The sequence below is a fragment of the Mercenaria mercenaria genome, chromosome 3 (assembly GCF_021730395.1).
Source record: "Mercenaria mercenaria strain notata chromosome 3, MADL_Memer_1, whole genome shotgun sequence".
Classification (NCBI taxonomy): Eukaryota; Metazoa; Mollusca; class Bivalvia; order Venerida; family Veneridae; genus Mercenaria; species Mercenaria mercenaria.
This window is the reverse complement of record NC_069363.1, coordinates 40,814,652-40,840,048: the sequence shown is the minus strand read 5'-3', so window position 1 is coordinate 40,840,048 and position 25,397 is coordinate 40,814,652. Positions and strand designations below refer to the sequence as shown.

The following is a 25,397-nucleotide window of genomic DNA, read 5'->3' as shown; positions in this document are numbered from 1 at the left end:
AATAATAATAATAATAATGATGATAATAATAATAATGATGATGATGATGATAATAATAAAATCTTAATTTAATGAAGGTAACGTACAGTGTGCACAATGCATGAAACTTTATTTTCAGCATGACATTCAGTAAAACAGCAACAGTATACATGTAAATAAACAATTAGAAATTCACAGATCATTTGCACTAATGAGAAAAAAAAGCAAATATTGCGTTCCATACGAGAGACACTCGCATTTATCAATATGGAGAACAAACAACAGCAATAAGAAAACAGCGTCAGAATCATTCCTTAATTTGTTAGTGAAAAAAAACTCTTTTGACTAAACGAAACTGGAAAACAAAATGTTCTACCGTTGGGGGCGACAGCGCCTCTTTCCTACCAAAGAGGTAACCAAAGAATACAGGTAGGTATTTGATGTCCAGATTATTATACAATTTAAAAAAAAAGAAAGATATTTTTATGATTTTGTTTTCTCGCAATCGAACCTTCATACCAATCATTGCGAAAGTTCACAGGTCATGTAAAATTTTGTTTGTCTATCTATCTTTTCTAAAGTCTATCATGTTCTCATTAATTTTTTGATAAGTTTGTTTTTATTATCTTTTAAATGTCATTAACTTAATTTGAAATAATAAAACAGGGCTCGTTTGTATGCTAGAATCGTTTCTGCGGTTATATAAACCGGCTGGACCCCTTCTCCGCAAACACTGGACCTTGCTGGAGTAAGGAAAGAAGTAAATCTCATCAACTGTATTTATTAAATAACGTTTTGAAAAAAGAAATTTTTTTTTAAAAAATAACACAAATTTAGTTTGAGCATAAGTATGAACAATATTAATATTTCTGAATCAGAACAATTTGTGTTTATTTATGTCTTGACATGAAATAAATATTCATAGTACGTGAATACAAAATCATTAATTACTCGAAGGATGATAGAATAAAAAAAGTCTTTGATAGGATTATATTCATGATTTGATTACAGCTCAAAATTTAGGATTTACATGGTTAGTCCATGTTTTTGCAAATGTATGCTGTTTCATGACATGGTTTTCCTATTTTCTTCAAAATAACTAAAAATAATTAATGTTTTATTAACTGGTCAAGCTGGCAGACAAATGAGCTGCGCCATGAGAAAACCAACATAGTACGTTTGCGGCCAGCATGGATCCAGACCAGCCTGCGCATCCGCGCAGTCTGGTCAGGATCCATGCTGTTCGCTAACAGTTTCTCTAATTGCAATAGGCTTTAAAACGCACTTTGTTGGTTTTCTCATGGCGCGGCTCAAATGAGTTGTCTATACAATACAATCGTATTCCATTCGTTTAAAATACTAAAGAGAAATAGAACATCTTTGCATTTAAGCGGGAGTTCTTTACACGGTAAAACACTAATTATTGTGATTTTTTACCTATCTTTCAAGACAAATTTCTTAGGTTTTTTACTTTTCTTAATTCAGTACTCTGATATCTGTTTTGGATTTTTACTAAGTTTCTTCAAATATTGTCAGATTGATTATGAATATTCTCAATTTGTAGATTAACTTTATTGCTTTAAAGCATTAAAACGGAAAGAAGTTTATTTTGTATTTAAGTAATTGTCTGTCATTTACAAGGCTGAAAAACATATAAAAATCGGACCACTATTTGAAAAGGTATGGCATTAATGTCTGACCAAGGAATCAGTCATTTTAGTGTTTTCCATGCTTTCTTGATATTATGATCTAAAGCATAGTAATTTCTTTCGTTCTTCTTGAAACAGAGAAATTAAATTTTTCTACATAGGAAAGAAATATCAAATAAATATCTGAACAAAAACAACTTACGCAACTTTGTTTAATGTTGCCATGTCTTGATTTTGAATCATATAGTGAGGAGATGCCTGGATAACAACAATATATTTCAACGCTTTCCTTCATTAATCATAACCATATTCAATAAATATGTAATTTGAAGAGGAACACCCAATTTTATCGAAAAAGCAAATATTTCTTTCTTCACAATGTGATAAAATTGGAAAATTTTAGTTATACGAATAAAAAAGACTCAGTTACATTTGTACCTAAGATAAAGATAAACTTTTCTTTCTTCTAGCAATTTAATTCGGGGCGAGACCATTCGCGACAGTACACGTATTGCATTTGTTGTTCATTCATTCATAGTTACTTTGGTCTTACACAAAAACAATTATAATTATATATTGTTATTCGATACTAAAACATGAATAACAAATGGTGTGAACATAATTTAACATTTACAGCTATTTCAAAATTTGGAAATGTAGAGATATTCCTCAGTTCAAAGGTAGTGTTGAACACTTAATGAAATGTTTCCCTCTTTTGTCTTTATTATATGACTCGTATTTTGAACTTTAAAGTATTATTGAACTGTTCAACAATTAATTCTTTCATCATGTACTATAGCGGTTTTATATTTTCAATATACATTGTAATGTAATTATACGGAGTCACTTCTCAGCTTGACTTTCCTAATTAAATCTTTTTCTGCATGAATAGTGAAATGTGAGGTTAAGACTGAAAGTATTATAGTTCCTAGTACCAAGCCTCTATCGTTTACTAGCACATCCTAATATACTTATTCCGTGTTTAATGTAGTCTAAACCATATACTGCTATATTTTCAATTTTATAAGTTTGAGAGATGCTAAGTTTTTTAAAATAGGAAACACTTACATTTGTTAGTAGTTGTAAAAATGTAGAACTTGATGCGTAATTATTTCTAGTAAGGATTTTGTTATATATTAAAATCCACATTAATCACATAGAATAGCTAAAGTTTGATTAAAAAAGCAAATTAACTTATCTGTACTTTATATTATACTAAAATAATATCAATTTAGAATATTATTCTTTTATGACTTTTTTATATTTCATAGACGTTCCTGTTTGTTGAAAACAGTTTGATAGTATGATTCTCACCTACAGATTTGCATGTTTTCAGATTTAAAACTGGCGAGTTAATAATTTTAAAAACCGAGTAGGAATAATGTGTACTTCTTATCATTGTTTCTTGCTTTCTTTCCAACAGACTGTTGTTTATCATAGGAGGTTCGTCTTACTCTACAATCTATCTTTTCTGTAATAAGGCTTTTTTATTCCTCTTCGCAAAAAAGCAACATATTCTTGCAAAATATTGTTAAATGTCGAGAGCATAATTTAGAAAAAACATCCATGTGCCAGAATTGTGTAGGAAGTGAAAAAGTGTTTGGCCATTAAGTTGGCATTATCACAAATGTATTCAAATTAAAAAACGATCATACTACAACCCATGAGGAACTTTACTAGAATGATGTTTTAGATAAACCTGGACCGCTCATTATACAGCCTCAGTTCACGAAAACCCTTGCAATTGAGAATAGGGTGGATAAAACTGTAATGTATATGCAGTTTTTCTTTTCACATACAGCCGACTATGAAGACCCTGTTCGTTCTTTGTCTCCTGGTAGCGGCATGTGCTGCCTACTGGCACGGATGCAAAGGTAAACATTGTCGTGGCTACGGTGGATATAGAGGCTACGGCGGCTACGGTGGATATGGAGGCTATGGCGGCTACGGTGGATATGGAAGCTATGGTGGGTACGGAGGTTACGGTGGTTATCGTGGCATCGGCGGCTATGGTGGTGGATACGGAGGCTATGGTGGATATGGAGGGTATGGTGGTAGATTTGGAGGCTATGGTGGATACGAGGGGTATGGTGGCGGCTATAGAGGATATAGAAGGTACCATAAAAAACCATGCAAGTGGTGTTATAGAGGTTACGGAGGATACGGCGGATATGGTGGTTATGGCGGCTACGGAGGTTATGGAAGTGGCGGTTATGGAGTCTACGGAGGTTATGGCGGCTACGGAGGATATGGCGGCTATGGAGGCTATGGTGGTTATGGACGGTACAGCGGTTATGGAGGCGGCTTTGGTGGATCTAGAGGTTATGGCGGCTACGGACGTAAGTCTTCTTCCTCGGATTGATATTAAACACTTTCAGATGACACGAACATAACATTTGAAAGTATGATATGAGATAAGTGTTAAGAATGATGCTCATTATACCTAAACTCATACTGAAATATGTTAAACAATGTTTTTTTTTTAAAATATCATACGTTATAAGATTCTTTCATTAGATGTAGGTGCAGATGGGAATATCTGGCTCGAGGATAACTGTTTGGTCTGTAATCTACCGCGTTACCGACTGAACAGCTACCATCGAGCCGAATATTCCTATCTGCACCTACAGCCAGTGTAAGAATCTTTTATTTGTATGCTATTTGCAATAAATAATAGCAAAAATAAAGTAAAACAAACGACTTTCTTATCGCACCTTTTCTTACAGTAGCATATCAAACAAAGCGCAGGAACTTTACGTCAGTAAACAGAAAGTACGTCATGACGTTAAAAAGACAAAAGCATAGTTCCGCTGTTGTTTCATCATCTGCAGTGAAACGTTATATTTTCCCCTAAAATAACGTTTTATGAATCGAGAAATATGTTATAAGGAACAAAGAGGAACTCAATCTACTTGATTTTTTTTCCGCTGTAAAAAATAATTACTACACGAAACTACTATATAGATGTAGTTCGCCATGCGTCCTTTACAGCACGCGAGTCATCTTACACCCCGGGATGTAAGATGGAAGTTTCCAGTATCGGTAAAATCACCGGAAATCCAAGTTCGGTATGCAAGAAATGATGTTTCTTTGACCTTTAGACTTTTACCCATGATTAGCGGCTTTGATCAAATAAAAATGTTTGGAGGTCTGCATAAACTGCAGAAAATATTTCTTGGAAAAATAGATCTATAAGTAGCCTGAATTAATTCATACGCGATAACGATCAGTATGGAGTTTTATTATATACCTACGGGTTTTCTGTCTGAAATACAGTCTGTATTTAACTAATAAAAACCCTGTATTCAACTCTTGACGGATGCGAAAAAATATTCAATGGTGGGACTACTTGTTCTATTTGCGACGTTCTATGCGTCTAAAAGTTCATCGTTTCAAATGAGTTTTTCAACCATATTTGCCTTAAATTATTGTCCATTTTGGCGGATATTACAATACAAATAGGTATACGCCTCGTGGGATTCAGGCCTAGCAAAATACACTCGAGCCGAATACAAAATTGCATGTCGATGTTATATAACCCTTTCATATTTCTTTTAACCATATCAAGATGTCATTCAATGGCCAAAATTTGTCAATTAAACAATCTTAGTACTTCTCCCTGTTAAAATTGCAATCAGACTTTTTTCTTTGAACATTTCAGGTAGCTACAAATGGCCAAAGAAGGGTTAGCACAAAGACCATGAGATCGAGAAACTTGGAGTGCCTTTGACCGAAACAGATATAGGACAACGCATTACATACACTAGTCAAACTGATAGAATTAAAAAAATATTAAATATTGCAAAGTTACAATTGTCTGTGTTGTCTACGTACTAATAGTATATCATTGCAACAGACCAAATGATTTCGGCTTAAGGAATAGGAAGTTCACAATTGTTTTCTACAATTGCTTCATCAACACGTTATTCTTCATAGTCTTCATTATCAAGATCTTTTTTAAGTTGTAGAAATGTTTTACGTCACACCGACACAATTGTCTTGTCAGAAATGTCATTTGTATCGAACTATAAACCGTGAGTATAATAAACAAACACTCGTTACAACAATGTCATCTTTGTGGCTTCAGCAAAATTATCATGAAAATTGATAGATGTAAACACATGACAATGACAGTTGGCCTTAATTAGCACTTGTTTGTAATTTTGATATACATTTGTATACTTCATATTCCAAAACTCACCTAGGTGCTCTGTGGCCGAGTTGTTAAAGTCGCTGACTTCAAATCACTGCTCTTGGTTCCAAAGCTCGCTTAGGGTATATTCTTTTGTGTGAGAAAGTCATCCAACTGGCTTGCGTAAGGTCTGTGGCTCTACCCATGTGCCCACTTGTGCCTGAAATAATACTCAAAATGGCACCTGATGACATCCACCAATAACTGCGTCGTTGTGACGTTAAACCCACACAAAGAAATAAAAATAGACGGTTACATTTAGACCTTAAAGTGACGGCGGCCCTGATTACTTGACATATGTAGTGAACCTGTTTTATTTTTTACGAACAAGTGTCATATTCCCATAAACTGTAAAAAGACCGAGAAAGTCAACTAAGTGTTGAAATACCAAACAAAATAAATCAATTCAGTTTATGTATTAATGTGATTGAAAAGATTTTGATGGTTTAATTAGGAATTACATATAAAGAAGATATATTGTTTAGAGGTTGTGTAGGTTTTTAAGATTAATTAGATTAAAACGCATTTAATAGTATAAAGCATGCACAAGGAAAGCAATTTTTCAAGCATCAGTGCAAACCAGCCCAACAAAATTGATCACATCACGTTACCTAACTTCTCGACCAGTCACGTTGCAAGTCGTTGCGTTTAACAATAACCTACGTCAGCATTTTTTTTGTCAGTTTCGTATATGCTGGTGCATGGAAAATAGATGTTTTCTTTTAAATAATTAGTTCGCACTTTTTCCCATCGGTAGTACAGATATAGGACAATTGGCGGAATTATTAGGAAAATCATCCTACATATAAATGTCATCCCATGTATACGTTTATAAAAGCAACATACTTTCTTTCTGAAGATAAAAATAATAACAAAAATATTGACATGTGAAATGATTACAAATAACGCCGTCAAATTTGCATGAAATGTACGGATCGTTAAAAACATGGGAAAATATCTCGTAACTCAGCACACGGACCTATTAATTTTATTTGTCCATATAATAACTAATATATTGATACACAGTTGCGAAAAGTTTCATTAAAATCTACACTGTAGAAGAAAATCAGTTCGTGATGATTGACGCCAATAATGAAAACTTCCGTGAGGTCCGAGTTTTTTTCAATTCAAATTAGCTAAAACAAAATCAAGTGCAACTCTCTCTTTTTTTCTGTCACTTTTCTACGTACAGTCTGAAGTAGTATCTTTCTAAACCACTTAGAGTGTCGATACATACATGACGTCGAGTGTTCATTGATTGATATATCATACCAGGTGAAACCTAAAAAGAACCATTTTGATAGAAGATAATTACCCCCAAAAAGCAAGAAAAATATCAAACAGGAAAAACCATGTTCCAGAAACGCAGCCTCCACAAAACGAAACTCACAGCACGCAGATGTTTTTTATCATTAATACTCCGATCAATATATCATGCTGACACCTAAATATAATTATTTGGTACTCGAGGCATTCTTGGTTTTTTTTTCTTTTCATTTTAATTTAGCTTATATATCATACTGAGTCCTAAGTTATATGGAATCGGTCTTAAGTAAGTCCCCCAAAATCGAGTATACAAATCTAAATATATTTGCAGCTCATCAGTGCGCTTCATTGCAGGATGATTAACACAACAAGTGGTCTTCACAGACAAGCATGATATATTAGAGGTATCTTACTTATCATGTCGATCATGATCAATTTTCTTTCAACTAACTTTAGAATACGATTTATATTATATAATCTCGTTTAAACAATAATAATATTAATAATGATAAATACTAATAATGATAAAGACGCAAGTTAAAGTAACATATCGACGAGTATAAATTTTGAAAAGGGTTGCATAATTTTAGATTCTTTTTTAGCTATCTGAGTAAAGTACATGTATTAGGAATTCGAAAAGGAGAGAGTATATCGGTTTCTTTACACTAAGGGTTTCACTTTTTAGTCACTGAACCCTATAAAAAGCTAGAATTTACAGAACACAAGAGTCGTTGTCTGAGTGGTATTGTATTTCTAACGTTATTTATAGAAAGCATGTTTACATAATACTTTAAACTCTTGTTGACAAAGAAGAATGGCAAGAACTTGCAAAATAAAACCATAACACTAACGAAAATGCATTGTATTTATTATTTATTATTATAGTATTTAGTATCTCCCTAAAGACCTTATGTAATTAAATGAAAAAAGGCCAAATAAGTAAACTTCGTGTGTCAACAATTTATGATTTTTCCACTTTAAAATCACAAATAATTACAAGATTATGACTGACTGTCTTCCTAATTAATTTATGACATTGTGTTTTGAAATTGTATTGTGATAATGACTTATCCTGCTGTTACAGTGTGTCATTATGTCATTGACCTACTGCCAATATATCATAATAACGGAACCTTAATATAAGCATTTTGACTTTACAAAACTATCAGAATCTTTCTTCGCTGTTTTTCATTATAAACTGGAACCTAGGTAAAGATGCTTGGATGATCGATACTTAGCAGCTTATTTTTTCGACGTTTGTATTACTAGATATATCATAGTTGAACCAAATTAAAATCATAGCAGATAAATTCCGGAGTCTTTATTTGATATTTTTCATTAATCAATATGTCGTACGGGATTATGATGGTCGATAAATATCTGAGTTATGTTTGAATTTTTGGAACCTAAATGAAAGCAATTTGAAGGCTTACTTCAATTTTGGCATTAATAAATATTACATTCTTGAACACTAATAAAATGATTACGATTATCGATACATACCTGAGACTTTCTTTGATAGTTTTTATTAATTAGTAACCTAGATAAATACATTTGGAAGGTCGATATATACCTGATTGTTTCTTTGATGTTTTTCATTAATCAATATGTCATAACAGCATTTGGATGATTAATACATACAAGAGTCTTTCTTTGATGTTATTCATTATACAGTATATCATTCTGGAACCTAAATAAAAGTATTTACATGGTTTATTTATTCCCGATTATTTCTTTGATATGTTTCAATAATTGCATAACTAAACTTAAGCAAAAGCATTTGGAAGGTAGATACTAACTCTTTCTTTGTTTATCTAATAATCAAGACCTTTGAGTTGTTTGTCGCCTGATTTATCAAGAGACAGAGTTCAGATGTGCAGGAACTGAACAACGAGAGCATTAGCCCAAGTGGTTAAATATTCAAGTATCTAAACGATGAAACGAGGTAAATATGACGATAAACCACGAGAATGCTTTGATTGTTTTCATTCTTACATGCCCTTTGAAATATTAAGATAAAAATCATGCTGGACTTCATTTTTGCGAGTAGCAATGAACTGGACGTCATGCGGCAATGTGACGTCATAATGGACGTCATAATCCTCTCTTACCTATCCGTGCGTCAACCGATGTTTATCGCAGAATATACAGAGCTTGGCTTTCTTCTTTATTTTACTTGTAATCAAATCGAGCCACGTTAGATTGTTTTCATATTGAAACCTAAGTAAAAAGATGTTGAAGGTCTATAGAAATTGATGTTTTACCATTATCAATATATTATAGATCTACTGAAACCTAAATATAAGCATTTGTAAGGTCGATATATACTCGAGTCTTATTTTGATATTTTTCGTTAATCAGTATGTGGTAAACCTGGGTGTTTGCTAAGACATATATTGTGTTTAGTGAATATGTTTGTGATTTTACTGTTTTTCACTTATTACGCAACTGCTGTGGACGTTTCAAGTTTACCGACTGATATTGATAAAACAGAAAAACGGGAAACTCCACAGGTCGCTCAACACGACAGAAGACGGTAGTGGAAATACACGCTACCGTCCACGCCCTCTAGCCCCGGGTTGAGCAGAACTCAACATTTACACATGCTACAAGTACTAAAAGCAATTTAGAGACATCCGCAGATGTGTTCATTCGGCGGTGCACATGGAACCTTCAATGATACACTACGTCATTGAATTTTGTAGATTTTCAGAAGCTTTGTTCTCTTGTAATCCTTTAAAAATTGCCGTTATGTGAAGACCTATGTGAAGATGGGCAGTTATATTGGATTGTTTGGGGAGAAATTTTGATACTTGATTAAAGTATTATTAAATCACTAATTGTTATTTGAAATATACTGACAATGTATAGTTTTTCCTCTAGTTTATGTTTATATAATTGTTTTTACGACATTCATAATATTTCTTGCATTTGTTGAGAAAAGATTTGCATATTTGAGAAAATGTCATTGACCAATCAAAATGCAGCATTTGTTGCCCGTTATCTGTATATATTGGCATACAGTATCAGTTATGTCTTTTTCCCCGACACGCCGGTGAGTGCACGTCTCGGGAAGACACAGGGCACTAACGGAACTAGGTCATAATTATATTGGCCTTTTTCTGTCAGTGTCCTGACTGAAGCCGGCGGGAGTGACCCTGAAAAGGGACCGTTTGTTACCTTCTTGGTGACGGCCTGCAGATAGATGGCATGCAGAGAAGACACCGAGCTTCCCAATCTCTACGCTTAACGTGGGATGCGTGAGGGGAGGGGCACATCAACTCTACGACAAGGGACCAGCGATGATAGCACCAGCCAGCGACTTGCGGCTCAAACCGCCCTTGTGAGGGCGATCTTGCGATACCTACGGTATTTTGTCTAGCAATCACGTCTCAGATCTCTGTCGTTTATGGTCTCATTGGCCATAACAGTAATCCACTTTTGGCTTCAAAATTACTTGGATTTCTTTGCTAAAACTCTACGAAAATTACGTAGAGGTAAATCCTCTTCACCATTTGGCTTCAAAATTTCTGTTTAACGGCATGCCTGGTGACATGTCGGAGGTCGTACTCTTACATAGCGTAATGCTATACTGTGCCTGAAAGGGTGGATGAACCCTTCTTAAATTTAAACACTGACTGACTAACAGTCATGTCTTTGCGTTCTACTAGTTTAACACTTCTTCTTGGATTGGAAATTATATGGAAATTTTGAGCCCATTATAGGATTTTTGTACTTTTATTTTTGTTATTGATAAATAAAATAAGAATAAATTAAAACTTTAGAGTTTTATTTTGAATTTTATTTCTCTAAGAATAAATTAAAATCTATGTGAATTTCATTTGGAGCAGACAAATTGTAGAATTTTCTGACAATATTGAAATATTTTATAAGGTAGTTCTGAACGTTTGATAACGTCATTTATCCGGATAATGTAGAATAATGCCTTGACTCGGTATACGGAAATAAAAATCATTTTATACATTAATGGCAACCCGTGAGTAAATTTATGAAAACGTCAATACAAAGATATAAAATATGGTTTTAAACGTTTGAATGATTCCAGATAATGTTTTATTATCAGCTTGAAATGTGTGAATTTCTTTAACCATGGGCAGATATTTTAAAAAATAAGCACACGAACCTATACATTTTGTTTTAGTATATTATAGGTCATAATTATGTTTATTTACGACCGTGAGAAGTTTCATTTAAATATACATTGTAAAAAAATTCTATTCGCGAAAATGTTAAGAAAATTGTGATTTTCCCATAGATTCCGATTATGAAAACTTGTGCGAGGTCCAAATTTTTCAAATAAGTCTAGCAAAAAAATCAAGCACATCTTTTTTATTTGGCAAATTTTCTAGGTATACAAATTTACTTATAGGTTTTGAAAATTCGGATTTTAATCAAATTCTACATCATACAAAAAATTGATTTGAACCTGCAGAATTACCTTAAACGAATTTATGTATTAATGTGTGCTTGTGAGTGAAGGATTTTAATAGATTTATAAAACTTGGACTTATTCTTGTGTTTTCATTTCATTACTGTTAACTTTTATTATAGTCAAAGTGGGGTAATGATAAATGAATTTATCATTGAAGCACTTAGCATTAAAAAATCTTTAAAACAATTCAGAAAGTGGTTTTATAAGGAATCCTGGTTTTTCTTTGAAATAATTAAGCCAGTTGTGACAGTCATCCTGAACATATAACCCAGAACCCGAGTGCAATAGGACACTTGGGAGGCCGAACCACAGTTTGAGTTCTCGTTGAAACGTTTTCCTATTAAGCCCCCGGTAAACTGTGTTCGTCCCATGAAACTTGAGAGGAACCCTGGTTTACACAAATATATCGTACTGAAACCAAACCAAAGCTAAATCATTTTGAAGTTCGATACATACCTGAGTCTTTCTTTGATGTTGTACACAAATCCATATATCATATTGGATCTTAAGTAAAAGCGTTTGGAAGGTCGATACATATTTCATCGTTAATCAATATATAATACAGAAACCAAAGTTAAAGCAACATACCCGAGTCTCCATTTGATGTTTTTCGTATGACAATTATACACATTTGAAAGATCAATGCATACTCGAATATTGGTTTGATGTTTTTCGCGAATAAATATATCATGCTGACAGCTATAGATGCTTGATAAATACCTTAGAATGGAATTTAACCTTTAGCCTGCTAAATATCTAAAATTGACCGGTCCATCATTCATTTTGGGCAATACCATTTAGTATTCGAAGGGGTGTTTACTGCAAAGGCAGAATGACTTGCCGCCAGCAGGCTAAAGGTTATGTAAAAGCCGATATATGCCCCGACACTTTCTTTGAAGTATTTTTTTCCATTTATAAATATGGATGGCTAAAGAACACCTGAATCTTTCTCAATATAATCATTAATCAATATATAGTACTGAAACCTAAATACGAGAGACAGTCATTAAGTTCCCTTACCTTGTGAATAAATTTGTTGTGCTCATAATATATGAATTAGCGCCTAATACTACATCATATTCAAATTCTGGGTGTATCTAACATGTTAAAGTTTTACCTACTGGACATGCATAATTGTTTGGCTGTTTTCTACAAGGTAAGTAAAGATAGACAATACAAAAGATTTACATATATCAGAAGCACGGAAAAGTTCAAACGTCAAATAGTGGCAATGCGTTTTAACGTCAAATAGTGGCAATATGTTTTAACGTCAAATAGTGGCAATACGTTTTAGTATTCCCTTTAGACTGAATGCACTTTTTGTGGTGCTTGGTTGTATATATCATCCATGTATCTATGTACCATGTCCGAGTTCCATTCAAACAGTCATTTTAGCCCACTTTGAACAAATTTCGATAAACCACCACTTTTTTCTGCATTATTACGCACCGTCGGTAAGTATGTATGGAAGTTTCAAAAACATCAGTAAAACGTTCAATTCCCAATATTTAAAATAGGCCAATTTTTTATTCAATATGTTGAAAAAAAGGAAAACAGTTTTGACACTGTCTCAATAATGTTTTTGAAACAAATTAGTTTTCCATACGTTGTTGATAAGATAATTTTAAAAAAGTATTAAGAATGCCTAAACTAACACTTGTTTTCATACTTTAGTCATTAATGTAATTAATAAAATCCCATCACTCATGTAAATCTAAGTATTTGTAACCTAATTTCCTTTCAGTATCTTATACTTGTATCTAAAGTGTCATATGCTGACAATTGGTTTCAAATAGTTGTTAAGCATATGTGCAGTTGTCATCAACTGGTACAATCGTAATACATTATAACATTCTGAATACATTGTAAAACGATGTCTAGTTATTTTAGTGTAATTTCGGTATCCTGTCCTTATATAGATTAGTCTTAAAAATTCAATACGTTGATATTGGTAGAATGAATATAAATTATCGTTTTCTGGCTTTACTAAAATGTTTGTTTTTCATTTGACTTTTTGGTTGAAACTTTGCATATCAATAACGTAAATATTTACTTTGCTTTTATAAATTGGAACATTTTGTTATTTAACTAGACCGTCATTAATGTTTGATAACACTTGTAGCTCGACGAATAAACAATAAAAAATAAAAGGTAAGGGTAGATTAGTCTGAAAGTTATACCCCGTTCTGCGTATTTCATAAATGTCCAATGTATATGAGTAATTAGTACAATACAAATTTTGATTTCAATTAAGCGGGAGAATCAATTTCGCTTAACTTTTTCAGAAGGAAAACAACACGATTTAAAGCCCCCAAAATCACGATTCTATTACACGAGGAGGCGAAATACAATGTCAGACACTAGTAGGTTGTAGTGACCGCAGTTACTTAACCAAATTATAAGCATTGTAAAATGATAACATGTTAAAATTTTGATTTAATTTTAGAGTAATGTATTAATCAGGTTGAAACGGCAAGAGATAATTTGCATTCGTTTAAAGACTACATATTAACAAACTATTACTATATATTAAAAGAGTACCTGATGTGTTATAAATGTGCTGTGCTAATAATAAATCAAAGAAACAAATGCAAAGTCATTTCAAGGTCAAATTGTTTAGAAGATATCACTTGAATACAAATGTGGGTTTAAGCACTATATATAAGACACTTATATTTCTTTGTCTGTCGGTGGAATCGGTGGAGCCGTGTAACTAGTAAGTACTTTTTTTTCAATTTTTTAACTATTCGCAGCTATTTTGTAATATCCATACCACATTATTATCTAGATATTATTTTTGGAAAACGAAATTGTATATATTCATATACTTTTTGTTGTTTGATAAAACGATTTCTTTTCTTGTAAATGGTATGTTAAACAGAATATGTTTATATTAAATAAATATAAATGAAAAATATTTTTAAGAATTCTAAAGGTGTTTAAAACTTCAAAGATCGAAACATTTGTTACTTTGAATATTTGTGCTGCATGTTTATTTTATTTTTTGTTCAGGTTATTCCGAATTTCTAGTGCTTGATTTAGTGAAAAAACTGAATGAGAAAGCAAATGGAGATAATATATAGAAAATATTTGTTTATGTCAGTGAAAGATTGAAATATTTGTCACGAGTGATCACCAAATGCAATATTTTCACGAGTTGCATAGCCGTGAGTGAAAATGTAGGATATGGTGTTCATGAGTGAAAGATATTTTGATCTTATATGTAAAACAAGCAAATTCTATTTTTATTTCATGTAATGACTAAATTTATCCATTTTATAGTTTCTTACCGGTGATAAATATATTTGATACTTCGCTCTAATACTTCGATAATTCATTGAAAACACATGAGCCGCGCCATGAGAAAACCAACATAGTGGCTTTGCGACCAGCATGGATCCAGACCAGCTTGCGCATCCGCGCAGTCTGGTCAGGATACATGCTGTTCGCTTTCAAAGCCTATTGCAATTAGAGATACTGTTAGTGAACAGCATGGATCCTGACCAGACTGCGCGGATGCGCAGGCTGGTCTGGATCCATGCTGGTCACAAAGCCACTATGTTGGTTTTCTCATGGCACGGCTCATGTAATAAATTTGTAAAAATTCTAAATAGGAAGGTTTAATTAAGATCGTTAACATAAAAGCAATGGTTCATTGCATTGAAGAAATTGCTGTATTCATCTTTTGTTGCTAAAGGCATTCTAACTATGAATTTGAATTGATATAAATTTTAATTTATTGCTCATTTTGATAACTTATTAATTATAATTTTATCATAATAGTATGTGTTTGGGGACGCGGAAATTAACACTGTCAGTAGGGTTAAAATAGCTTGTGGTGTGATAATATACTGCGTTTTTTTTAACGAGGCTGTTTCTGATGGACTCCTGTCTATGTTGTTGAAGTCTTAATGTAACAAGTTTATGCTATATATTTTGTTTTCGAACAATCTTTTTATTTTTCATTTTATACTTTTTTATATTTCATCGTTTATTCTTGCTCATCTTTTAATTTTCTGATCATTATACTATAATATGTTCTTGTTTCTCTTTTATTTTCGATATCATTCATTTATAATACAACTTACATGTATATTTTCAACAACAAATACAACATAATTGTACCGTAAATTAAACATCTATTTATAAAACAAACTTTTGACCTGAAAGTAGATTTTAATGAAATGTCTCAGGTTCGTAAAAATGTATATCTGAATTTAGCTCATATTGGCCGCCATTAAACGCCAAATAAAACAAAAAGTCAAAAAAGGCAAACCAGTTAAGATGATATTACATTGCATCATTAACTGTACGATAATCAAATATACTTTTCCTTTAAATATCTATCGGATCTTGCTATTTCGAATTTTTGGATCAAGATCCGTACATAAAATGGAGATTACTTTTATAACGTCTGAAAATAACATTACAAAAGAAAATGAACTGTTTAAGATACAAAATAAAGCTCAAGCAATTATGAAAATATTACGCCACATATTTTATCTTATACCTGCATGTACAATGTTAATTGTGTGGTACTACAAATGTATTTTTTTGTGTAGTATGTTTAGAAAATATAATAATGAATGAGGTGTTAAATAGAAAATGACTTGAAATTATGTGAACATTAGAAATATAATCGTTTTATGTTAATATTTTTTAACATATGCCGCCAGATTTGTCTGTATTGTCGCTTATGCCACATGGGTCTAAGACCTTCTGAGGGAAAATAAAATAAACTTGAAATTAATGTTATGGCAAAATCTACTATGTGCGGCTGACAGGACAGAGGTATGGACGAACGGACGGAAAAACGAAAGAAAACAAAATAATGTTTCAACTTCACCTTTTCCTATCTACGAAATTGTGTGCATTTATTTATCGCAATCGTAAACGGACACGCATACTTTCCATATTGTTATTTACGAGGGTCCTGCAATAAGTTTTGTCACTGGGTTCGGATTTCTTAAGTGCTACGTTTTATCAAAATTATTTTATTACAAACCTTCAAAGTATTCCCCCTTTACCGAAACACATTTTGTAACCTTTTTACCCAATCGCGTAAAGCAGATAAATAGTCCTCTTTTGGTATCTGTTTGAGACACTGATAAATGGCGCTGCCAAGAGAACGTCTGGACTTATAGTTCTTTCCAGAAAGCATTTTCTTAATCCTTGGAAATGAACAAAAAGTCATAGGGACTCAGGTCAGGTGAATAAGGCGGATAGTTTACAACTTCCATCTTTTTAGAAGCCAAAAAAGACTTAACAACATCGCACTTGTGAGTGGAGGCGTTGTCGTATATATGATGGACTCCTGACCATCCTTTGCTTGGACGTTTCTTATTGTAAAACTCTTTCACTTTCTTCAGTACAGAGTTCTTGTAGAATCGTCTAGTGACTGTATGATCAGATGGACAAGGCACTTGAACGACTGGCCCACTAGAATAGAAGAAAAAATTGCGTACACCATCTTTTTCGAACCTCTTGGCAATACAGCGGCGTTTTTGATTTTTTCGCTTCCATTGCTTATTATCAGCCTTCTCTGTGGCTCAGATATGTGCACCCAGGTTTCGTCATCTGTTAGGAAGTTAGAAATAACCCGACTATCACAGCCTTTGTATGTTTTCAAATGTTCCAGGGCACATTTAAGGCGTTGTTTCTGTTGCTCCTCAGTGAGCAGATGAGGTACCCTCCTAGCGCAAACCTTTCTCAAGTCCAAACGCTTTTTCATAATTGTTTGCACACTGCCTTCTGATATGCCAGTACAGCTGGCTATATCGTTCACCGACAATCGCGCATCCTGTTCGACAACAGCTTTTACAGCAGCGATGTTTGTCTTGCATGAGTTTCAAATTGAAATAACTCGATCATTTGAAAAGCAATTTGCACGAAATAAACGGATATCATTAGGTTTTGGACACACCATTCACGTGCAATGAAGCGTTTATAAAACTACGGAAGCCCATTAGTAACATAACTTTTTACGTATTCATATATCAAGATTCAGGAATTAATATACTGTACTATTGAAATTATCGCTCGATCCTACTTTGACATTTTTTTTGTCGTAATTTTTAACATTTATTGCCATACCAAACAAATAAAAAGACGCGGATCAAGTTAATGTATGTTATTAATAATATAACATAAATACATTTAATTCTTCTATTAGAAACATTGAAAATATTTGTTGCTTAAATAAATGTATTAATTTTAATATATGTTGTGCCCAAAATAATTTAAAATGAGCTATTACTGCTATTAGAGTTATCATTTAAGCCCTTGATCGTGATCATAATTTAGCCCACGTATAGGTATGCAAAATGAACGAGATATTTACTTGTATAAAACTTTTGAAATGGATCTGTAATTAGATATGACATTTGATTGAATTGTGATCGAGATGTAACAGATGAAGAAATTTTAGATAAAATCAATATCTTATGATGAAATACTTCAATGAAAGTTGACCATAGAACAATATAGTATAGCATTCAATAAACTGGCATAAAATGCATTTTTATGATTGCTTTCAGGTAAAAATGAAATTGGAAATTTTGTTTGTCCTCCTCAGCGTTGCTAGCTACGCGTATGGAACTGATTATAAAAATGGCAACTACTATGGTAGCCGGTTCATGGGATACGGTAGTCGCTATGGCATCGGTAGATATGGAAGACCCTATCAGGTTGGAGGTTATTATAGGAGATACGGTTATGGCGGAGACTCTATGAAAGGTGGAGGAGACTATTACGACAGCGTAGGAGACTACTACAAAGACTTCGACGGTTACGGTGATTACGGAAAGGAGAAGGGTTATTATGGTAGCCGTGGCTACTCTATGCGAGGCTATTATGTGCCAGGTTTCTATAGGCAAGACTACTCTAAAAATGGCAACTACTATGGTAGCCGGTTCATGGGATATGGTGGTCGCTATGGCATCGGTAGATATCATTTCGGCGGATTCGGTAGGGGTTTCTACGGAAGACCCTATCAGGTTGGAGGTTATTATGGGAGATACGGTTATGGCGGAGACTCTATGAAAGGTGGAGGAGACTATTACGACGGCGTAGGAGACTACTACAAAGACTTCGACGGTTACGGTGATTACGGAAAGGAGAAGGGTTATTATGGTAGCCGTGGCTACTCTATGCGAGGCTATTATGCGCCAGGTTTCTATAGGCGAGACTACTCTAAGCGAGGCTACTACGGTCCTGGCAAAAATTATGGCTACTACGGTCCTGGCTACTACAATCTTGGCTATAACAAACGTGGCTAATATAATTGTGGCAATGGTAACCCATTTGTTAAGCTTTTTTTGTATGACAACAAAGCATGTTATTCTTTAAAGTAAGATAAATACGTTTTATTTAATATTTTACGTCGAATCTTGATTTTTTTTTCGTATCTCTCTTATACAGTTATATCGATTTGAACGCGTCTTCACAAAAATTTAATTCCATAACTTTGATTTAATTTAGTGTTACAAATACCCTTTTCTTTTGTTTGCCTTTTAATGCACGATAAACTTAGGATAATTTGAAAAAAATCGAAAAGATCTGAATATATTGCATCACGATTAATATTAATAAATTTTATTGTTGATTTTTTTATTTTTGCTATTACAGATTACAAAAAGTACTAATTTACCAACTACTACAATGGACACCAAGCAACCATGAACGTTCCTGCAAAGTCGACAATGTTTTTACCTGTAAATATGTCTTTGTACTTTAATAAATAGAAGTCCAATAGAGCATTAGCGTGTCCTTGTCAGTTTTTGTATCACTACATATATACCGAGCATGGTTCCTTGTCTGTAGACGGGGCCTCCGTGGCCGAGTGGTTAAGGTCGCTGACTTCAAATCACTTGCCCCTCGCCGATGTGGGTTCGAGCCTCTCTCGGGGCGTTGAATTCTTCATGAGCTGGCTTGTTGGTTGTTCTACTCAGGTGCCGGCTTGTGATGAAATAATGCACGGAGGGGCACCTGGGTTCTTACTCCATCATCAAAGCTGGAAAGTCGCCATATGACCTATAATTGTGTCGGTGCGACGTTAAACCCAACAAAATAAATAAATAAATTGTCTGTAGACGGCTTCTCTAAAGAGGCCCTGTTACATATAAAATAAAATATACTGACATATAAATCCAAACCTAATCTCAGCGCATTCTGTGGTGCTTTGACACAGTTAAAAACAAGAAAGCAATGCCAACCAAATATTATACATCTAATAACGTTTTCCAAGACGTTGCCGTTCTAACATATATATATTATTTGCACAATAGCTAGATGTGTTCATCTCAAATGTGATTCACCTTCAAGAGTCTCAATTATGTCGGTGTTTTCAAAACAGACGCCAGCATTTGGTAGTAAACTGAAAAGAAGTCTTGTAAAAATGCAGAACTATCAAATGTTAGTGTCCTGATTAATTACGTATTCATTTAATATAATCATCATTTATAATTACCGTGTAAGAGCGCAGCCAGCTGGCAACGAGTTTATTTTGAAACTACCTTGTACTGTCAGTATATTTGCTTTATTTATCTCAACCTGACATTACTGAGAAAACTGAAAATCAGAAAATAACAAGCCTGATATGCAATTACATCTACTGGTGTCACTTTACAAACAGAATTCCTGCCACTGGCAGAATTTGAAATTCAAATGTAATATTATTATAAATAAATGCAAGGCAGTAACTCTAGCACATGTGTTTAATACTTGTGATACTTTCATGGCATCAGCTATACAATATGCGTGTCCACAAAATATACTAAGTCTAAATGCGTACAATATAAATTTTAGTAAATTTTATCAAATTCGGAACATGAATTCAGGGCATATAAAGCAATATAAAACTGTTCTACCCTGCTCTAACCACCAAAAAGCGTAGGATTGTATTTACAGCATATTTTTTCTATGTGTTGTGATAATGTCCGCGGATGAACATTTAAATATAAGGTAATTATGTTCGATATGTCCATATTAACGGCGGTAATAGAAAACGAAGGGCAGTCGGCATGATGTAGTTATTTTCGCGAGAGAACTTTTAAATATCAGATAATTATGTTTGATACGTCCAAATGAACAGTGTAAATGGAAAACGAAGTGCAGTCCCATGATGTCTTTATTTGCGCACGTGAACATTTATCAAATTCTTATGTTTGATATGAACACATTAGCAGTGTATACTTGAAAACGAAATGCGATTCTCATGATGTATTCATTTTCTCGAGTGGACATTTAAAATATCAGGAAACCTTTTCACGAAGCCTACTTATAACAAAGTTTAAACTTAATATATAACTAAGAAGCACACAGTCCAAAAAGCTGTTTCAAAAAATCTGTTCAACTAGGTTCAACCTTAAGACAAATGATAACTTTAGGTGTAGTCTGATCAAAACTTAAAATAAAACTTAATATGTTGCGATTTCATACGTGTACGTGTACGCAAAAAGGAAACAACTTTCAATAAGTACGATTTTGTTGTTGTTGGGGTTAACGTCGCACTGGCACAATTATAGTCATATGTAGATTTTCCTGCTTAGATGGTGAAGGAAGACCCCAGGTGCCACTCCGTGCAGATTTCAGAACAAGAGGGCACCTAGCTAAAACCACCGGCCTTCCGTAAGCAAGCTGGATGGCTTCCTCACATGAAGAATTCAACGCCCCGAGTGAGGCTCGAACACACATCGGTAAGGGGAAAGTGATTTGAAGTCAGCAACCTTAACAACTCGTTCATAGAGGCCCCTCATAAGAACGAGTCTTTGTGGGTGTATATATTGCAAAAATAGTTCCCAGCTTGCCAATGCATCGCGGTTGCTTACGCAGAAAATAAGATAACAAAAATCCTCCGTTGGATTGGATTTGAGAGGTTTGGCCTATTTCGTTTAAACTTACTCTGTTCTCTTAAAGTTTTACAACCAGCTATCATGACAAAAATAAAGGTAATGTATAATTTGAAGTACCAAACATTAAAAAACACATTAAGAAAAGTATGACAAGTGAACAATTCTATGTGTTATATGAAATCCATCATGACAAAGGAAGACGACGTCATTTTCTAACATGTGCTGCACAAGTTAGATATACAAACGAAATCTGAAGTCCACTGAGTATCATATCGTAAGTAATAATTACCTAGAAATAAGGGAAATATTTGATTTTGGAAAAACAGGAAAGGTCGTTTCGTGTTATTTTATAGAGAACAGATTTACTGTAAAACCTGGTAAATATCTAATCTTTTAGATATGTGCGTGTTCTTGGCGGCTACTTAAGTTTATGTACGGTATCCTGTTCATATAATACCATAGTCTATCGCATTATTATAAAAGTGTGATGTAGTAGGATGGCGATGATAGTCAAGTATGATGGCAATGGCAAGAAAGTTGGATAGCGATAAAAGGATGGTAGAGTGTCGATTGTTGGATGAAAGCATGACATTTCTACTATCCTATCATCCTACTTTCCTATCATCTTGGCATTTTACTGTCAATATCTTACTATCCTACCATCACCGTCCTATTATCCTATCGCCTTAACCTACTGCCCTGTAACCCATGTATTCTATCATCGGATTTTATTACAGTAGGGTGTATTTTAAAAAGTGGCTGATAACTATAGCCGGATGATAGGATGGTAGAACTATAGAGGATAACGTACCGACCTCTCAACCAGAATTCCCAAAGCCATACCCCACTTGGGCTGCGACGGCATCAGCTCATATAATATTAGTACTAGCTTTCCAGAAAGATTGAAATTAGCTAACAGCTTTTGATTGTTACAAGCTAAATAAGTCTGCATAAGCTAAGCATGAAACAAATATAAGTGTAAGAAATGTTGATGACAAAATATGCTAGTCTTACCAACAAACGCTAGACTTTATGGTTAGTCAATATATAAAAATAACTACTGTAACTTTAGTCTAGTTTTTAATAAAGAACAATTCTTCAGAAGAGAACAATTATGTGTAAAGATATTGCAACACAGTTTCCATATCTTATTTAGTACAGTATGCATGTACATGTATGATACAAGGATCAGGGTAATTGATAGATGGAAAGACATCGCGTATGTTTTTGTCCCATAGTTGTTTCACTTAATTAACTGTAAGCGATGATGAAATTCTATATACTTTGAAACGATATCAGAAAAAAAACACTATATAAAATCTGTATTGATCTGAAATGTTGCATTATCATGTAATAATATTATTTTATCAATATATGTAAATTTAGCTGTCTAAGCGTATTGATCAAGAAGTTGGTATATACTTAAGGGAATCGTTCATAAAAAATACACAAACATCATAACACCGTACACGTCTTGGTCACAACATTCCTGTGGGCTTCTGCAGAGGTTAATACACAAAAAAACGTGTATTATCCCTACATTCTTCACGTATGATCATTTGAGCGAATGATCACTAAATTCAATGTACAAGATATAGTCTTCACACCAAAACATTGTGATATCTTACGAGTTCAATATCAATATTATACTTTAGGTTTTTTTTTGTTGTTTTTTTTTGTTTATCTTTTTAACATTTATTATTTCCATGAGTCTTCGACTTGTGAGACAAATGCACGTTATCCAATAAATGTCTCAACTGATAACTGTCCACCAGTCTTAGGGACAGTGGTAGAATCTTTTTCTTGCGCATCATTTTCAAGAAATATTAATAAGAATAAAATCAATCGAACGGTTTTCTTTTTAGAACTATTTTTTATAGCAGCGTATTTAAACAAAGCGCGGGAAACCAACGTCCGTAAACAGGAAAGATGTCATGACGTTTCAAAGACAATTAACAATAGAGAGTTTGAGATTTCAACCTTCGCCTTCCCCTTCAACGTCTCTTGCGAAGTTAACGTATGAAGTTGAAGTTCGATTAAAATTCCTTGAGATTTCAAACATTAGAATGAACCTTACTTCTTTTAATCCGCCCATTCAATTTATCCGTAATTATGATCGTTTTTTTCGTGCATTTTGATACTAATTGTCCGAAAGGGCAGGAATTTTACAAGAGGTTTTAAAAATGAAAAGAATGAAAATTAAATGAAAAAAAAAAAATTCAATTAATATAATCATCGCATGGATATTAGAGCGATTACCTAAAAAAAAACAACAAAAAAAAAAAACAAAAACAAAAAACAACAACAACAAAAAAAAAAAAAACACGATAAAACAATGTGAACTATGTAAAAACTCGTTAGTGTTGCTCCAAACATTTAGGTTTTATATAAAATTATGTAAGTATAGTCAGTATACAATGCACGATTGTAAATCATACACGAGAGGAAATAAAAATGATTATTACATACCTAAAATTATTTTCCATTGGGTTTCAATGGACCGCGATCGTGCAATATTTTTCCATATCATGACGTTGAACGCTTTCATATCGGACTAGTCCCAATCCGTGACTCTAGTTACCTCCCCTGACGGTCCGTCCATTGCGAATTTCGTTTCTTTAGATTTTTGTTGCTATTGTGTATTTGTTTGATTTGCAATTTATGCAACATTTTGTTTACTTTTACACTTTGATAGGGTAGGGGTAGGGTAGGGTCACAACGAGTTTCAAGACTGACTTTCTTTGTAAAATGTAAGAATCAAAGGGGGAATTAACCCACAATGTCTCTCTGCCAGGCTTTGGTTCCATGCATTTAAAAAATGGAGTTATCCCATACGGCTAACAGGAAAAGTCTCTCATCATGATATCATAAATCTAAAATTGTCTGATACTTCAGAAGAATTTTCCGCCTTACTAGTACCATTTTATGTTTATAATTAAAACGCAATTGTCGTATTAAGTGTCCGACAGAAACAGATTGATTTTATTTGGATGTGAAACTAAAATGTTCCACCAAATGATAATCGCGCGTAATTATTTATTTTTCAAGTAAAATGACTGTCATGCCATGTGCCTCCATCCAGATTTCAGTCTTTGATGCCGAGTATGTGGATAGAGTAGATGTAAAAAGAATGAAGTTTCGACTTTCGTGATATCACATCTTCGGACGTTCAAAACTTCACTTCATACGACAAAAAGGCCCATCTGGTATAATCGATACCGCCTGGGGACACAAATATGCCGTAGAAGTTAAAGTTTGAACAAAATCTCAAAGTTTCTCAAAATCAGTTGATAACTTTATACTCCCAGGTTCAATTCAATGTGTTTAGTTAAAATCATTAGCCATACAAAACTTTATTATTCTTATACCTATTGATAGTGTTTCGCATCAAATTTAGTCTAATTATAAATATGGATAATCAAATAACTTAATAAGCAGAAATCCTAAAACTAAGCTTTTTATTTCGCATAGTAATAAAGCGAAGTCTTAGGCTTACGTGATATTACATGGAAAACTTTAGTAGCAACGTGTGATTTAAATAAAATACACACATATCGGTGACGTTTTAGCCAAAATATATATGAAAGACGTTGAAGGGGAAGGCGAAGTTTGAAATCTCAAACTCTCTATTGTTTAGTTCCGGTTTTGTTTTATCAGTTGCAGCGTAACGTTATGAATTTTTGATAAAATAACGTTTATTTGAATCGAGAAATATACTATTAAGAACAAAGAGTAACTGTCAAGGTATTGGATTTTATTCCGTTTTTTTTTTTAAATAAACTATAAATTACTATATATATTAAGCATATTATATATAAATTTTCTACATATATGTAGTTCGTAATACGTCATTTACAGCACGAGAGTCATCTTACACCCTGGTTGTAAGATGGGGTTTGCCAGTACCGGTAAAATTATCGGAAATTCCCGTCTGGTATGCAAGAATTTAATATCAAGAACCCTACTTATAACAAAGTTTACGTTTATAATATAACTTAGAAGCACAC

At 33.4% G+C, this 25,397-nt stretch overlaps 2 protein-coding genes across 2 annotated transcripts; both read left to right on the top strand.

The window, feature by feature from the left end:
* Positions 1 to 667: 667 nt before the first annotated feature.
* Positions 668 to 8,194, top strand: LOC123523557 (keratin-associated protein 19-2-like). Its single transcript, XM_045301218.2, has 3 exons — positions 668 to 739; positions 3,430 to 3,967; positions 5,290 to 8,194. Exons 2-3 carry the CDS (start codon positions 3,436 to 3,438, stop codon positions 5,316 to 5,318), a joined length of 561 nt encoding a protein of 186 aa, XP_045157153.2. The 5' UTR covers positions 668 to 739; positions 3,430 to 3,435; the 3' UTR covers positions 5,319 to 8,194.
* A 5,974-nt stretch (positions 8,195 to 14,168) lies between these two features.
* Positions 14,169 to 19,294, top strand: LOC123523558 (heterogeneous nuclear ribonucleoprotein A3 homolog 1-like). The gene is made up of 3 exons (XM_045301220.2): positions 14,169 to 14,255; positions 18,076 to 18,832; positions 19,166 to 19,294. The coding sequence occupies exon 2, from the start codon at positions 18,082 to 18,084 to the stop codon at positions 18,814 to 18,816; it is 735 nt and encodes a 244-aa protein (XP_045157155.2). The 5' UTR covers positions 14,169 to 14,255; positions 18,076 to 18,081; the 3' UTR covers positions 18,817 to 18,832; positions 19,166 to 19,294.
* Positions 19,295 to 25,397: the final 6,103 nt, after the last annotated feature.